Raw genomic sequence first — 15,725 nt, forward strand, 5'->3', positions numbered from 1 at the left:
ATAATGCAACTGGATGGTTGAGATCGCACAAGATAAAGAAGCTGCAACGGCCTAGATGAATTCATGAAAAAGAAACAGCTGCAGACTACGCAACAAAAGCCAAAGGGCTTGGGCTGAGCCAATGGTGGCTGCCAAATGGCCCTCCAGTGGGCGCCCAAATGTGCAGCCCACGGTTGCCAAAATGGCCCCCCAACCTTTGAGTCTCATTTGGTGTTTCACAAAAATATATAACATAAGACTAATTAAAAATTGACTGGATGTTGCAGCTCCCAAACAAAGAAAAGTTTGAAAAATGGCCTAATGGTCAATTCGCGAAGCCTAATGGACTTCTTATAAGATAGAATGACCGCAACTCCATCCTTTCCATGACCCCAGTTGCATTTGAGTCCCAACTTATTCAAAACATCAAAGCCCGCTCACTCTCTCTCTCTCTCTCTCTCTCTTTCTCTCCTGTAATTCAATCATATCTAGTTCTATTATCACAGCTCCTGCACGAATTTTTCTTAGCAGAAATAGGTTCCATGCTGCTAGTTTTCTTCCTGGCCTTCTCCCTCAACACGCGTCTCTCTTTTGGAGCTGACACCATCTCTGCAAACCAATCTCTGTCCGGGGATCAGACAATTGTCTCTGCAGGTGGGAATTTCGAATTGGGTTTCTACGCACCAGGTAACCCTTCCAAGTATTACATATGCATGTGGTACAAGAAAGTGTCCACTAGAACTGTAGCTTGGGTAGCTAATAGAGAATCACCCGTCTCAGATAACCGTTCCTCACAACTCAAAATCATAGATGGCAATTTGGTGCTTCTCAATGAGCGGAAACTCCAAGTTTGGTCCACCAATCAGAGCTCTACAACTTCGAATTCTGTTGTAGCAGTTCTTGGGGATGATGGTAATTTGGTTTTGAGAGAAGGGTCCAAATCCGATTCCACAGAACCAATTTGGCAAAGTTTTGATCACCCAACCGATACTTGGTTGCCTGGTGCCAAGATCTCATATAATTGGGTTACTAAAACCCATCAACGCCTGACTTCATGGAAGAATTCTGAAGATCCTGCTCCAGGGCTATTCTCTCTTAGTCTAGATGCAAATAAAAGTGAGTATCTTATAAGGCGGAATGGGACTGAACCCTACTGGACTAGTGGTCCATGGAATGGGCAGACTTTCAGCTCAGTTCCTGAACTGAAGAACATTATTCGTTATAAATATAATTTTAGCTTTATCCACAACAAAAATGAGAGTTATTTCACATATTTTATCGATGATCCTTCAATAATTTCTAGATTTATCATGGATACATCCGGGCAAGTGAAGGGTGTCACATGGGTGGAGAACAGCAAGGCGTGGAATTTGTTTTGGTCTCAGCCGCAACGACAATGTGAAGTTTATGATTTATGTGGGGCATTTGGCACCTGCGATGAGATTATAAAACAAGCTTGTAGTTGTTTGAAAGGTTTCAGACCTAGGTCGGACAGTGACTGGAAATTGAATGATCATTCTGGTGGGTGTGTAAGGAATTCCCAATTGCAGTGCGAGACTTCTGGTGCTGCTAATAAAGAAAGAGATAGGTTTTGGAAGTATCCCGACATGAACTCGCCTGAAAATGCACAAACTGTGGCTGTTGGCAGTGAGGCAGAATGCGAAACTTCATGCTTGGGTAACTGTTCGTGCACAGCTTATGCTTATGACAGTAATGCTTGTTCGATTTGGATTGGCGAGCTTGTGAACGTGAAACTACTCTCAGGAAATGGAAAAACTCTTTATATTAAACTCGCTGCCTCTGAGTTTTCGAGTTCTAAAAATAACAAGGGTACTATTATTGGAGCTGTTGCTGGTTCCATTGTAGTGATAGCCCTCCTGGGTGTTGTTTTTGCGGTTTTCTGGCGGCGGCAAAGGAGGTCAGTTGGATCGACAAAAGCTGCAGAGGGTTCATTGATTGCATTCGGATACAGAGATTTGCAGCATGCAACCAAGAATTTCTCTGAGAAATTGGGGGGAGGAGGCTTTGGCTCTGTTTTTAAAGGGACATTACCTGATTCAACTGTTGTAGCTGTGAAGAAGCTTGAGAGCATCATCCAAGGAGAGAAGCAATTCCGAACAGAAGTCAGCACAATTGGAACTATCCAACATATCAATCTTGTTTGGCTTCGTGGGTTCTGCTCTGAAGGCAACAGGAAGTTGGTGGTGTATGATTATATGCAGAATGGCTCCTTGAATTCCCATCTTTTCCATGAAAAGGATGAGAAAGTTTTGGACTGGAAAACAAGGTACCAAATTGTACTGGGGACAGCTCGAGGGTTGGCTTATCTCCATGAGAAATGCAGGGACTGTATCATACACTGTGACATAAAGCCTGAAAACATCCTTTTAGATGTTGAATTCTGTCCAAAAGTTGCTGATTTTGGACTTGCAAAGCTTATGGGGCGAGAATTCAGCAGGGTTTTGACAACCGTAAGGGGAACAAGAGGCTATCTTGCACCAGAGTGGATATCTGGAGTAGCCATAACTTCCAAAGCTGATGTTTTCAGCTACGGTATGATGCTTTTTGAGGTTGTATCGGGAAGAAGAAATTCTGGGCACACCGAAGAAGGGAAACAAAAATTCTTCCCAACCTGGGCTGCAAATGTTGTCGTAGAAGGAGGCGATGTCCTTGACCTACTAGACCCCAGACTGGACAAGAATGCAGATGCGGGAGAGCTAAGGCGAATCTGTAGAGTTGCTTGTTGGTGCATCCAAGACAATGAGAACCATAGACCGACAATGGGTCAGGTAGTGCAGATCCTGGAAGGGATTCTGGATGTGAACCCACCTCCGGTTCCACGATCCCTCCAAGTTTTCTTCACAGAGTCATCCTCTGGCCAGAGCTCTGAACCTCCGAGCAACACTTCCACTGTCTCCTCTCAGGCAAAGAGCCCTGAAGGCCAAAAGGGATTATTAGTATATATAACATGAATGTTCTTAATTTTTTGTGTTTTCCGTGTCCATCAGCATCATTTTACTTTCACAAGCAAAATAAGACCTCAAAGGCTTTTGGAAGCTAGATCTGAAAGTGGGCTGAGTTTGTTTGAAGAAAGCTGTTTAATGAAATCCCTCTGTCTAAATGCAACATTGAACTGATGTTTAAGGCCATCTCCATATGGACAACAACGCCAATTTAGAACTCGTTGCATAAAATGCCTAAGGATTTTAAAGTCATGTTTTATTTACTGTTTTCAGTTCATTTTTAGTTTTTAATTTTTTAAAATAATAAAAATGTATTTACTTTTATACTTTTAAAAATGCATTTTCAAAAATAAGGAAAAATTTTGTAAATAAAACTTTAAAAAAAAAATTGTTTTGACTTTTTTTATTATAAACACTCTAAAATTTTTCAAAATTTGAAAAACATTACAAATAAAAATAACGCCATGTGACTTTTTGAAATATGAATATGACAACTCCTAATACTCTACCTTACTTTGGTAGTGTTTATTAACAAAGATAGGAGTTGAAAAAAAAATGAAATATGAAAAACATTGTAGGTAAAAGTTTTTTTCATTATATTTGTTAAATTTATCTGATAACCAACTGATAAAAAGTCATGTGACTTTTTGTCTGGCATTATTTAAATAAATTTATCTCTCTCCCCTCAATATAAATTTATCTTCAACTTTATAGATAAGAAAAAATAACCTATATGACTCTTAATGCATTTAAAAAAATTTAACAATTTGATAAAAATCATAAAATATTTTTCAACCTTATCTTAATTATTCCATATCTTTATTCAAAAAATATTTCAACATTTTTTTTATATAAACTTATTTTATTCATTTTAACAAATGTTACTCCTATCATTATTTATTTACATTTGAAAAAATTTTAGAATTTAAGCCTTGTTTGGAAAGGGTGAGATTTGGGCCTATTTTCTATATTTGTCATTATTTACCAACTCTCGTCAAATAATATTGTAATGACTTAATTTCATATTACAAGTATATTGGAAGATTTTAATTATATTACTCAATCTCATGAACAAAATTATAATTTAACAATATGTTTCTCTTAGAACTCAACAAAATCTCCTAGTTGGAAAATGTTGTTTTTCCCTTCTTGTCTTTACCTAATTTGTCGTTGTCACCTTTAGATGAAACCCGATCAAACTTCATGAAATAAGTTCAATCGGGCTTCATCTCATGATGAAGTCCGGTCAGACTTCATGATTAATGAAGACCAATGTTGATGATAAAGTTTGGTTAGATTTCATCATCAAATGAAGTCTGATTCAGTCATCAAATTTGTACATCTCATCAATACATGTAACACGATTCTTTTTTTAAACTCAGGTGATAGAAAATATGACTTATCTTATTTTATTGATTTGTTTTTACTTTAGAATTTAGATTTCATCTTTTTATTTTTTAAGAAGATTTGATTATATTTTAGCTTTGCGGACATAATTAATCGGTGATTGACTGGGAATATACATCGAGATTTCTTCCCTTTGCTTCGGTGTTGACTCTCAACTCTCTCCCCCCCCCCCCCCCTCTCTCTCTAACCCTTAATGAGTTCTGGTTCCTGTTTTCTTGTTAAGCTTTGGGTGTGGCCAGAACGCCTACAAATCATGCATCTTCTTGGGTTCCACGATATCTTCACTGCCAACACTTCTTTAACTAGAGTGCGAGCCGTCCCTCGCTACAGTTTTAGCATTGATACTCTGGAAGGACTAAATACCATGAACCCTACTATTGGGATCATGCCATCTGGTCTTTCATGGCAATTGAAGCCCCTTGAAGGAAAAAGCAGTTTTTTTGGTTCTGGTCCTTCAAATCTCCATCACAGTCGTAGCAAATTGTGTACGAAAGCTATGAGTCAAACTGACAAGCTCAAACCGAGTGAAAGTTTCAGTTTTGTGGAAAATATCATGAATTGGCGGAGCGTGTAGGGAGTGTGCAAAACAAACACACTAAAATAAATTTTTTAAAGAACAATCTTCAATAGTCAAAATTTAACTTTCAAGAAGATATAAAAATAAAATTATTTTATTAAAAAACTCAAATAAGTTGTTGAAATTTATATTGAAACAAATTTGATTACAAACTCGAAATTTATAGTATTTGGCTAATTCAAATCCATCAAATATTTACAAATAAAATTAAGCTAGAATCTTAATAGAAATAAATTCTAATCAAATATGAAATAAAATTCTAAATTAAGTAGAATCATAAAACTTATGAAATATTAAAATATTATTTTGTCATTACTGTTTTGGCGTGGTCGAGTCGGTCTTGATCAGTGATCGCATCATTCAGCTCCACTTGAGAAGAATTCGTTTTCGAATTATGATCTAGGTATGACAACTCAACATTCGACAAATACAAAGAAATATCAGCAATATTGAATATTTTAGAAATAACCATATGATTAAACAAATCCACAACATAACCATTATTATTGATTAAACAAATCTACAACATAACCATTATCATTGATCTTCTTTGTAATCTTGTAAGAACCATACTTTTTTAGCTTGAGCTTGTTCTGTTTTCCTGTTAGAATTCGTTCATTCTTCAAGAATATCATGATTTCATCTCTAACCTCAAAAACCTTGTACTTCCTATGTTTGTCAATTGTCGCCTTATACTTCTTATTTTGCAACTTTTACTTGACATCTTCCTGAACCACTTGAACTTTTCTACTGAGGAAATATGAACAAAGACATGCATTCCCCTCTTAGCTCTATTTTCGTTGGCATAGGCCCAACCATCACCATGTTTGTTGCTCTTTGCCTCCATTGTATTATTATTGTTAGACTGCGGACGTTGAACATTTCATCTTGAGTGCTTCTCTAATCTGATAAATCTTATTACATGTTCTTCTCCTCTCATCAGCTTTCTTCATTTTGACTCCTCAACACCTTCCGAATTCATCAGTAGATTTTTCTTATTTGAAGAAATATTCTTTTGCAACTGTTTCGAATATAGACTTGTTTCATAATTACCAGTAGTCTCTCCATCATTTAAAATATTGATGCTTGAATCCTCCTTTAGTCCAAGCACTTGATTAGCTTTAGCATTAACTACTACAACATTCTTAGTTTTGAAATCTAATTTCAAATTAATACCGAAAGTAGTTGCAATACCCAAGTTAATTGGCCTGGGAGATCCAACACCCATATCCATAAAAAGACCCCTGTGACTATCTTGCTTTTGCAATCGCAAAGGTGTATAGGTTCCTATTGCCTTCAATTCAACCATACTAGAGCCGGAATAAACTGTAAAAGGATCTACTACCATGGCCTCCATCTTTTTTACAGTTGCAGGTCGATCAGAAGAAACACCACCATCATTGGATTGCGAAGCAATACCTAAGCCCTTGGGACTAAAAAATGTCCCAGTATGAATCAACAATCTTGGAGTTTCTATCATGTTAGTAGCATGAACCAGACCTGAGTTTGCAAACGTTGAGGTTGTTGGGACAACATAATGTTCGAGATCAAGCTCCAAACTCACCGAATAGCCATTCTTTAGTTTATATTCATCATTTCCCCAATGGTTGTGTTGCTGCACATTCTTTATATCCCTTCCACAACTAGGGTTGTCTATCATACGACAAAGATCATCCTCATCGTCACTATCGTCCATCATTGGTCTTCTAGGATTAACAAGGACAATATTAATGGCTTATCTTCCCGGTTTAACGCAGCCGGATTGATTCACGTCATTAGTTAAGTTCCGGTTATCATTAGCTCGTTATAAAACACCCAACTGGTTGTAGATTCTCTCCAATTGTTGTTGCATTGTACGAGTTATTTCCCGTTGTTCTTCGATTTCTCTCCAAACCTAGAGCAGCCCCCGATCATCATCATGAGGCTAGTTTCTACCGTTACTTTCAAGATTGATCATTTGATTGGTTGATGAACTGCTCTGATACCACCTGATGTAACGTGTAGCGCGAGTGTTAAAAAATACACCAAAATAAACCCTCAAAAGAACAAACTTCAATGGTAGAAGTTTAGCTTTCAAGAAGATGCAAAAACAAGACTATTTTATTAAGAAAACCCAAATAGGTTGTTAAAATTTATATTGAGAAAATCTTGGTTACAAACTCTAGGTTCTAGGCGTATATATAGTGTTTGGCTAATCCAAATCCATCTAATATTTATAAATAAAATTCAACTAGAATCCTAATAGAAATAAATTCTAATCAAACATGAAGTAGAATTCTAAATCAAGTAAAATCCTAAAACTTATGAAGTATTAAAATATTGTTATGGCGCTACTATTCTGACATACTCAGGTCAGCCTTAGACTCAGTCTTAATCAATGACCGCATCATGACTACATATATGGAGTTCCATATTTGTTTTGATGAGATTAAGAAGTTTGTTAAGCTTGTCTAGCCATCCAAGTTGAGGGGCATTGTGTCTTCATCACCTTCTTATGTCAGTCCCCTATACTATTTGGGCAGCCTTTTGCAACCAATTGGCTCTAATTGAATCCGTTTCTCTTAAGTCCCTACTTCGGGTATCTAACTCAACCTTAAAATTTATATTAGCTGTAAGTCATTCTTACTCTCCTATGTCCCTTGATGAGTTCTCTTAGTAACCTCAGTCGTTTCACTTATCTTGTCAGGGCACGACATCACCATTGCTAACCTGTCCCAATCGGGAGCTACTAACACGATTTACTAAAATTCTTCTAAAAGAGATTTTATATTATGCTTCCAGATGTACCAACACCTCAAAATATTAACATTCCGTTATTCATATATCTATGTCATTTCAATGATCCTCATTACTGGCTTCCTCATTTCCAAAAGATGTGAATAGAACTTGTCTAATTCCTTTCGTCACTGAACGTATATTCAAGTTAAAAACCTCAAATCTCGTCTCTCAAGCATCTCCATACCATTTTCATCTATGTTTCGAATGTCTCTTAGAATCCATAATCCTATTCTAGATTCTCATTCAACAGTTCTAACCATGCTAAGTTCAACAACCTAGCTTAACCATCATAGGGTTTTAACCTACGGCTCTGATACCAATTGTAACACCTCGCCTCGCCGGGTGTGTCACTATAAGGGTATTTTCGGGAAACTTTTTTTTTTCCAAGTTCATCACGCATAGTGATTTCAAGAACAATCTTTGCACGCAGATATCGAATCCCAAGAACCCCAGTCTTGCCCGTTTAACTAACAAGATCAATAATCTTAACAACTAAATGAGACATTTCATAACGCAGCGGATATATTAACATCAGTATCGTGGCCTACCACGAGTTCCATACAAGGTGTTTCTACACCGAACTACATACTACAAACTACCAAATGATAACATTATTATCGCACAACTGTTTATACATAAACCGAATTACATACTAAAGCCTCCAGAAAGATACAATGACTATCAAACTAAACACCATTGGCCCTCAACTGGCCACGTCCTTGCCCTTGCAACAGTCCCTGGCTGGAATATTTGAATGTTCCAAGAGCATAACCCAAGTTAGATAATAAAACATCTAAGTGATGGCATGAACAGTTTACATAATGCATGAAAGACATACGAGCATGGCATACAAAGACAACGACAACATGCAACACGTCTAACTTGAGAAATCTCCCTGACATACTCAACCTCCCGTGGAAAACACATTCCACACACCGTTGGGGTTGACCTTGCCGCGACATACTTAATCTCTCGAGTGCCCTACTGTGCCACTCATTCACTTGGATTAACCTTATCTCATTCTCAATAAGACCCCATCCCGTCCCACACGGACCCAACAACGACACAAAAACCAATACCCTAATGATATGAAAATCACACGCCATGCACCAACTCTTTTGCAAGTAAAAATAGTTGATGCAATATACCACATGATCAATATGCAAATGATGCCATATATACATAAATAAAACGCATAAGCATAGCATCCCGAGTTCTAATAAGACCGCTCACCTGAACTTACTACACTCACACCAAGACATTTCCAAACAAGGGTAAAACTAGAGTCAGACCACTCACCTAAACTCATTCGGAATGCCTCGATCCTCGTGCAACACCTCGATTTGCGTGCCAAATCGCAATCACTTGAACTTACACTCAACCTTGAGCCACAACACTTCCTAAACACCATATTTAATTAAGAAGGCATTAAAATCCATTTTCCTCATTTTTTCATAATTTCCTCTATTTTTCTCCCATTTTTTTCCTTAATAATTCAAAAATAATTATCTCTTTAACCATTTTTTCAAATATTTAAACACAATAAATCCTAAAATAATTAAATAAAAATACTGAAAGAAAAATACTAGAATACACCTATCACACGCGCCCTCACGAGCCTGGCGCGTGGGTGCGAGTGGTGTGTGGCGCGTGCAACCACGCACTACCTTCTTTCCCAAATTTCTGGCCGACGACGACGAGTCTGATGGAAGATTTGAGGGTACCCTCTTCAAGCCCTCGTCTAGTCGATCACAACCACACCGGTTTTAGGCCGAAAAGCCACCGGAAAGTGGCCCAAACGGCCAGTTGCAGGTTCGGCGAGGCGGACCGCTTCGAACCTTCAGTCGAGCTTCAAACGGCCATCAAACGTTGCTAAAAATTCTCCAAATGCTCCAGATACCTTCCCTGTGATGCAAAGATCAATAGCCCCTTATTCACTCTCTTCGATTCAACCTCTAACCCCTCCGATTTGAAGCTCTATTTTTGCAAAAACCCTCGACCCCTTTGCTTCTATTTATACCCGAATTCCGGCCATTTCTCGGCCAATCACTGGCCAAGTCTTGGTCCCCAAGCATCCTATTGCCTGATATCACCTCCCCTAGCCATCCCTCGGCCATCCCATCGCCAGAAATGGCAGCCACGTGCGATGGTAGTACGGTAGCCGATTTTCCTTTGCGTTCACACTTTGCAATTTTCGCTAAATTACACTTCAGCCTCCTGATTTCTTCAAATGACTTTTATACCCTTTTCATGACACCCCTGACCTATCTAACACCATCACTAAGGCCCACAAGTTTAGCACTCTTCATTTGATCCTCGAAACTTCCAAAAAATTACCGTTTTAACCTCCCTCGGGTAAATTTAGAAAATTACACTTAGGCCCGGTCACTCGATTTGACCTTAAATCCATTGGTTTCAACCCAAAATCACTTAAGGGTTGTTCTATACATAAAATATAGGTCCTTGACATGCTCCATTACCTTTTCGAACGTCTCCTACGTCGATTCTGTTTTCACAGCCTGGTCGACAACTGTACCTAAAACTGTTCCCAATCCAATTTCTTTCATCACTAAAAATCATAATTCGTATCGCTCGTCAATACTATACCATTTTCCTTGGCTATCTAGGGTCCGAGGTACTGTTTCGGTCACTTAAGACTGCGATAGTGTGTTCTATAGCCTTATTCTTTCGATAATTCCACTTGTACCCTTCATCAAATATTATTTATAGTCTCAAATCATTCCTGGGTATTACAGATGGTATCATTTCAGGAGCTGTGAAATGTTGGTAGATCGATACTGTAATCTTTAATAGATATGTGGCTCTTGAAATTTATAGTTGGTGCTTTAAAGATGTCTTACGTACTTAGATTTGTGGACTAACCATCTTTGTTATGTCAATGCTAAGTTGCTGATGGTGAAGATGGTGCGTTTCACACAATAAATTGAATCTTGTACAATAAGGATGATCAGTGCAAATGATCACAAAGACATCATGAAAGGTTGTTCTTATTCACCTGATCAGGTAATTAGGTAATGCAAGTTATATTGTGTCAGAGCCCGCTCCCGGATTTTCCCACTAGCACAGAAAGTCCGAGGAAGGTCCATTTAAGATGGATACAAATATTCTAAATTTTCAGGAAAAATTTATTTTTTCGAATCTGCTCACTAACAATAGGAGCAAGAATAAATTACAATAATATTCAATACCTTATCATCCTGGACTTACCGCCCATATATTTTCAAAACAAAAGGGCACTAAGGCTTTTAAAAATATATATAATAAGCCCTCTAATTCTTGCCCTCAACATACACCCACGAATCTTTGAGGCCATGACATCTCTGTACACATCTAAACTGAACTCGCCACAAAAACATCTAACTTCCATTACCTGGAATGAAAAAACAAACAGCATGAGCCACGAGGCTCAGTAAGTATATAGCAAAGGAATTATCAATAGCACGATACATCAAGGCATGAATAACTTAGAGTCAAAGAAAATCATTACCCGACATCTACACCCCTTGGGTTTATGCCTTCTAGATTAGACATTAACATAACATCCTCAAATAATACACTTGCTTATGGTTTGCCAAACTCATATTTCAAAGTGAGCCATAAGGCTCGGCAAATATATATATATCAACAAAGCGAGAAGGAAGGGATGCATAACAAAATAGAGTACACTCGACTCTCCCATACAATTTAACCCATCTTTCAATTCCCATTTATAAAACCATCCCATAAGAAAACATATATTACAACAAAGGGAGAAATAGAGTTAAAGCATGGGTAAATCAAAGTGGAATCGACCCTACTCCCGGAGTACGATTAGCATTTCCCATCTAGCTCCCATCAATAAAATCATTCCCATGCCATTTTCATTATGCATTTTATGCACCATTTCATTACTCATGAATACATAGATCTCCTTACTAAGCAACAAGGCACACATAAAACCCATCTTTTTCCATATGTGACTCATAACACAAGAAGTCACCAATTCATGCTCATGCAATTTTACATAATAATGAAAATATATGCACCACATTGGCCCTCTAGGCCTCTACATCAATGACTATAATGCTTACATATATATATATATATAAATTCATCAGCCACCACAACGGTAGGAGCATCACCTGTCGAGTTTATGGCCACCTCACTCGCGCCAAGCGCTCAATGGGATATCCCGTCTTACACTTGCAAAACTTAACCGCTGCGCCAAAATAATATTAAGAGGCACTAAGATAATGATAGCAATGCATCACACAAGATAAGAGATTTTCGTGGACATACCCACCAAAAACATAACGTAACAACTTCCCAAAAGATGATCGTTATTGTTAATATAGATTTAGGGAAGCCTTAAACTACTCAAAACATACCCAAAATATATCATATTATATATAAAATTAAATCCCTTAAACTTTAGTTTAAGACGCTTCAAACGGATTACAATTCCGGGTTCTACGTCAAAAGTTATGGCTGAAAAAGCGAAACATGCGCAGAGTAGTCAAAACCACGGCCGAGTTGACTCGACAGAAATTCGAGTCGACTTGGCTCGATTCGACTCGCCCAAAACTGAGTCAACTCGGCCTGAGTTGACTTAACCTCCTGGACGAGTCAACTTGGTTGAGAACAACGGAAAAAGGCCGAAAACCCACAAAATGGCCACCAAACATTCCAAAACTTCCATTCTAGCTTCCTAACCCATCAATGTCATTCCTTGAAGGAAGAATGGGGTGAACAAATCCCAACGAAACCATCAAAAAGACCCAACAAAGGCTTGACATAACAATACGTAACATGCGGATCAAAGGAAAAATGGCGAAAATATACAACCAATACCAACAATATTTTTAACCATGAGAAGGTAAAGAGTCATAAAGCATTTTGACATCACAATAAACAAAAAGGACAAGCTTGCACAAAAGAAATCAAGAGTGCAAGGAGAACTTGCCTTTGATGATACTTGAACTGAAGAAGAAGAAGCTTGCTCTTCTTAAATATGAAAATCCTCCTTCTTGAAGCTTCACCCAAGAGAAGAAAATGGAGAAAATATCAAGGAAAAGAAATGAAGAGAATGAAGAAGAGGTTCACGAGAGGGAGAGATTGGGAGATGAAGAAAAAACAATTAAGGTGGCATGGAGAGGTGAGGGGAGGGGAGGGGAATGGCTTGCCAACTACTCTTCTCTTTGCTTTTACCAATATACCCCTCACATAAAACACACACACAAATATCCAAGCCCCTAATGGTCATTTGCATTTTCTCATTTTCTTTTCCCATTTATATAATTCCATCTCTCATTATTATACACATGGGCCTAAGCCCAACTCATTGGCCCAATTAAATATAATGGCCCATTTCTATTAGCCTACTCAAAAGGCCTCAACATATCCTTAAGCCCAATGGGCTTCACAACATTATAAAAATTAAGATATACAAAATCTCCTCTTAGGCTCAACCCAAGCTTCCAAAGCCCAATCCATTAATTTAATATCTAATTTATTTACATAAATTTTGTCATATAAAAATATTTCTTAACATTTAATTTGATAAGGCAAAATTTTTCAATCTCCATAAATAAAATATTAATAAACTCTTAAGTCTACTAACGGGTCATTACATATTGTCTCTTTTCCCGTCTTTTTATTAGGTAATTTAGTATGAAACATACCAAAAAGTTAACAGTCTTTTTTGCCCATTTACTATTTCATCTGGTTCATGCAATTAGGAAGCCCTCTTAAGCAGTTCCATTTACACATTTTTAGAAACCCAAGATGTCTACAACCCACACCTGATGAGGTGAGCACACTTCCGTTTATTGTATCATTTCACATGCAATCCTTCATTAAGAGTGTGTTTAATTAGTTATCTTTTTTATATTATTTTTTGTTTAAATTTTAGCTTTTTAGATATTTAATTGATCAAATTTTCTATAAAAAATAATTTTCAACTTGCAGTCACGTGATGCTCTTTTATCACTTTTGCTAGAATTGATTTTCTCACGAGGGAGTTGAATCAATTTTTCATAAAAACAGAAAACCCACTCTCATTACAAGAAATTTGAGATTTAGTGACGAATTTTTAGCGATGAAAATTTTCTTCGCTATTTTGTGACGGAACCGCGACAGAATTAGAAACTGACTAGCAATGCAAATTAGCGACGAAACAATATTTCGTCATAAGGTATTTTTAAAAAATGTGTTGTGGAAAATGATTTTAGTTTTTATAAAAATTTTAAAACTGTGTTTGAATGTTAAAAATATAGAAAAATAATTTTTAATATGAAATATTTGTTACAAAAGTAGAGATTTTTCATTTATTTTATATAATTTATATTAGAGAAGGATAAGGAGATGATTTGAGAAATTTTTATAAAAATAGTTTTTTTTTTATATCCCTAAATTAATAAGAAAAACTGAAAATTCCTTTTAAAAAATTTTTAAGTTCAATTTTAAGAAAAAAAAAACTATATTTTTTAAATCTTCACTTTCTAATTGAATTTTTTTTGTATTTCAATAAACTTTCTAATTTTTATTTTTTTAAATACTTTTGAATTTAAAAAATTAAATTATTTTCCACCACAAGATAGTTCTGAAAGGTCTTCAATTATTTTTTAATTTGGCCGGACTTAAAAATAATTTAATTTTTTCTAATTGATTTCTGTTGACCCCAGTTGGAGAGTATGATAGCGTGCGGTGACTCTTTCAAAAGGACAATGACCCGTCACCTGCAGGGACTAAAAACCTTGTTACCATCCACAACTAGAGATGCCAATTGAAATTGAAATAGTAGAAAATTAAATCAAAATTGAATCCGTCAATATAGTTCAAAATTATTTGATTGGGCAATAGATTAGTTTGAAAAAATATTGAATATTATTTCAATGGATATGGTTTGATTATGATTTTCAAAAAATTTAAATTAAAATTCGAACTGAAACCGAACAAAATGTGAAGGTAACTAAACCAAATCGAATCGAATATATATATATAATAGATATTTATTTAATTAATATATTATATATACACATAATATATATATTGACTAATGTATTTTTTACAAGTATTTTAATTAATGCATTACAAATATATAAAATATTTAACATTTATAAAGTAATTAACAAATAAAAATAAAACATAATATTAAATTATTTTATTTTTATCAATTAAATAATTATATTTAAGAAGTTTGAAGTTAATTTGTAACTTTATGCAAAAAAAAATATATATATAATTTTATTAGAGTTTGTTTTTATTTGTTGTGGAATTATCAAAATTTTTTATAAATGTTATTTACAAGAGTTTATCTTTATTTGTTGGTATAGATCAAACTAAAAAAATTATGGTTAAAATCGAAATCGAATAGTTTGGTTATAGTTTTTAATTTTTAAAATCAATGGATAATGATTTGGTTTTAATTTTAATAATTTAACTTTGATTTAATTATAATTTTAACAAAAATTAAAATCAAATCCAACCATTACAAAGTCTATTATTTAATAAGACCTAAAGAGTTAGGCGGTGGCAATGATGGTTTGGAATTCATGGAGCTAGGTGACAAGCAGTGTTCTTCTTTCTCATCTGTAAAATTCAATTTTATATTTCGGAGGTTTGATTTGCTGCAAGTGGAGGACTTTTCTTTTGTCTTTTAGCCTCGGCCACAGTAGTGGGACAACCAGACAACCTTCTTTCAAGCATGTTAAAATGACCCAATTACCCAAATACTTACTAATTTGCAAAAAGATTTATGGACGAATGCATACTGGGGTTACTATATATTACTATTTTTTTTATACAAAATGATGACTTATTAGTAATTATGTCCTAAAAAACGTTTACTTAAATGAATTGTAATTAAAAATAGTATACTATTACGTATTATTTTGATTTCACTAAATTTCAGAATTTGATTTTACATGTGTGTGTATGTTTATGATTGCCAAATAATAAAGTTTTAGATTGATTGTTTTATATTTTCTAGGTGATGTATTGATATTACGTGGTCCATTTTT

At 35.7% G+C, this 15,725-nt stretch overlaps 1 protein-coding gene across 4 annotated transcripts in view; it reads left to right on the plus strand.

The window, feature by feature from the left end:
- The first annotated feature begins 388 nt into the window (after positions 1 to 388).
- Positions 389 to 15,725, plus strand: part of LOC127811005 (G-type lectin S-receptor-like serine/threonine-protein kinase At2g19130) — a 38,398-nt gene continuing 23,061 nt past the window's right edge. Inside the window, exon 1 of one of the 4 annotated variants that reach the window (XM_052350678.1) lies at positions 389 to 2,768. In XM_052350678.1, the coding sequence (XP_052206638.1) occupies positions 522 to 2,768 (2,247 nt within the window). In that variant the 5' untranslated portion in view covers positions 389 to 521. The remainder of the gene's footprint in view (positions 2,769 to 15,725) is intronic. The other 3 variants (XM_052350682.1, XM_052350679.1, XM_052350677.1) reach the window with 3 other exon arrangements.

Source organism: Diospyros lotus, chromosome 10 (genome assembly GCF_014633365.1).
Source record: "Diospyros lotus cultivar Yz01 chromosome 10, ASM1463336v1, whole genome shotgun sequence".
Taxonomy (NCBI): Eukaryota; Viridiplantae; Streptophyta; class Magnoliopsida; order Ericales; family Ebenaceae; genus Diospyros; species Diospyros lotus.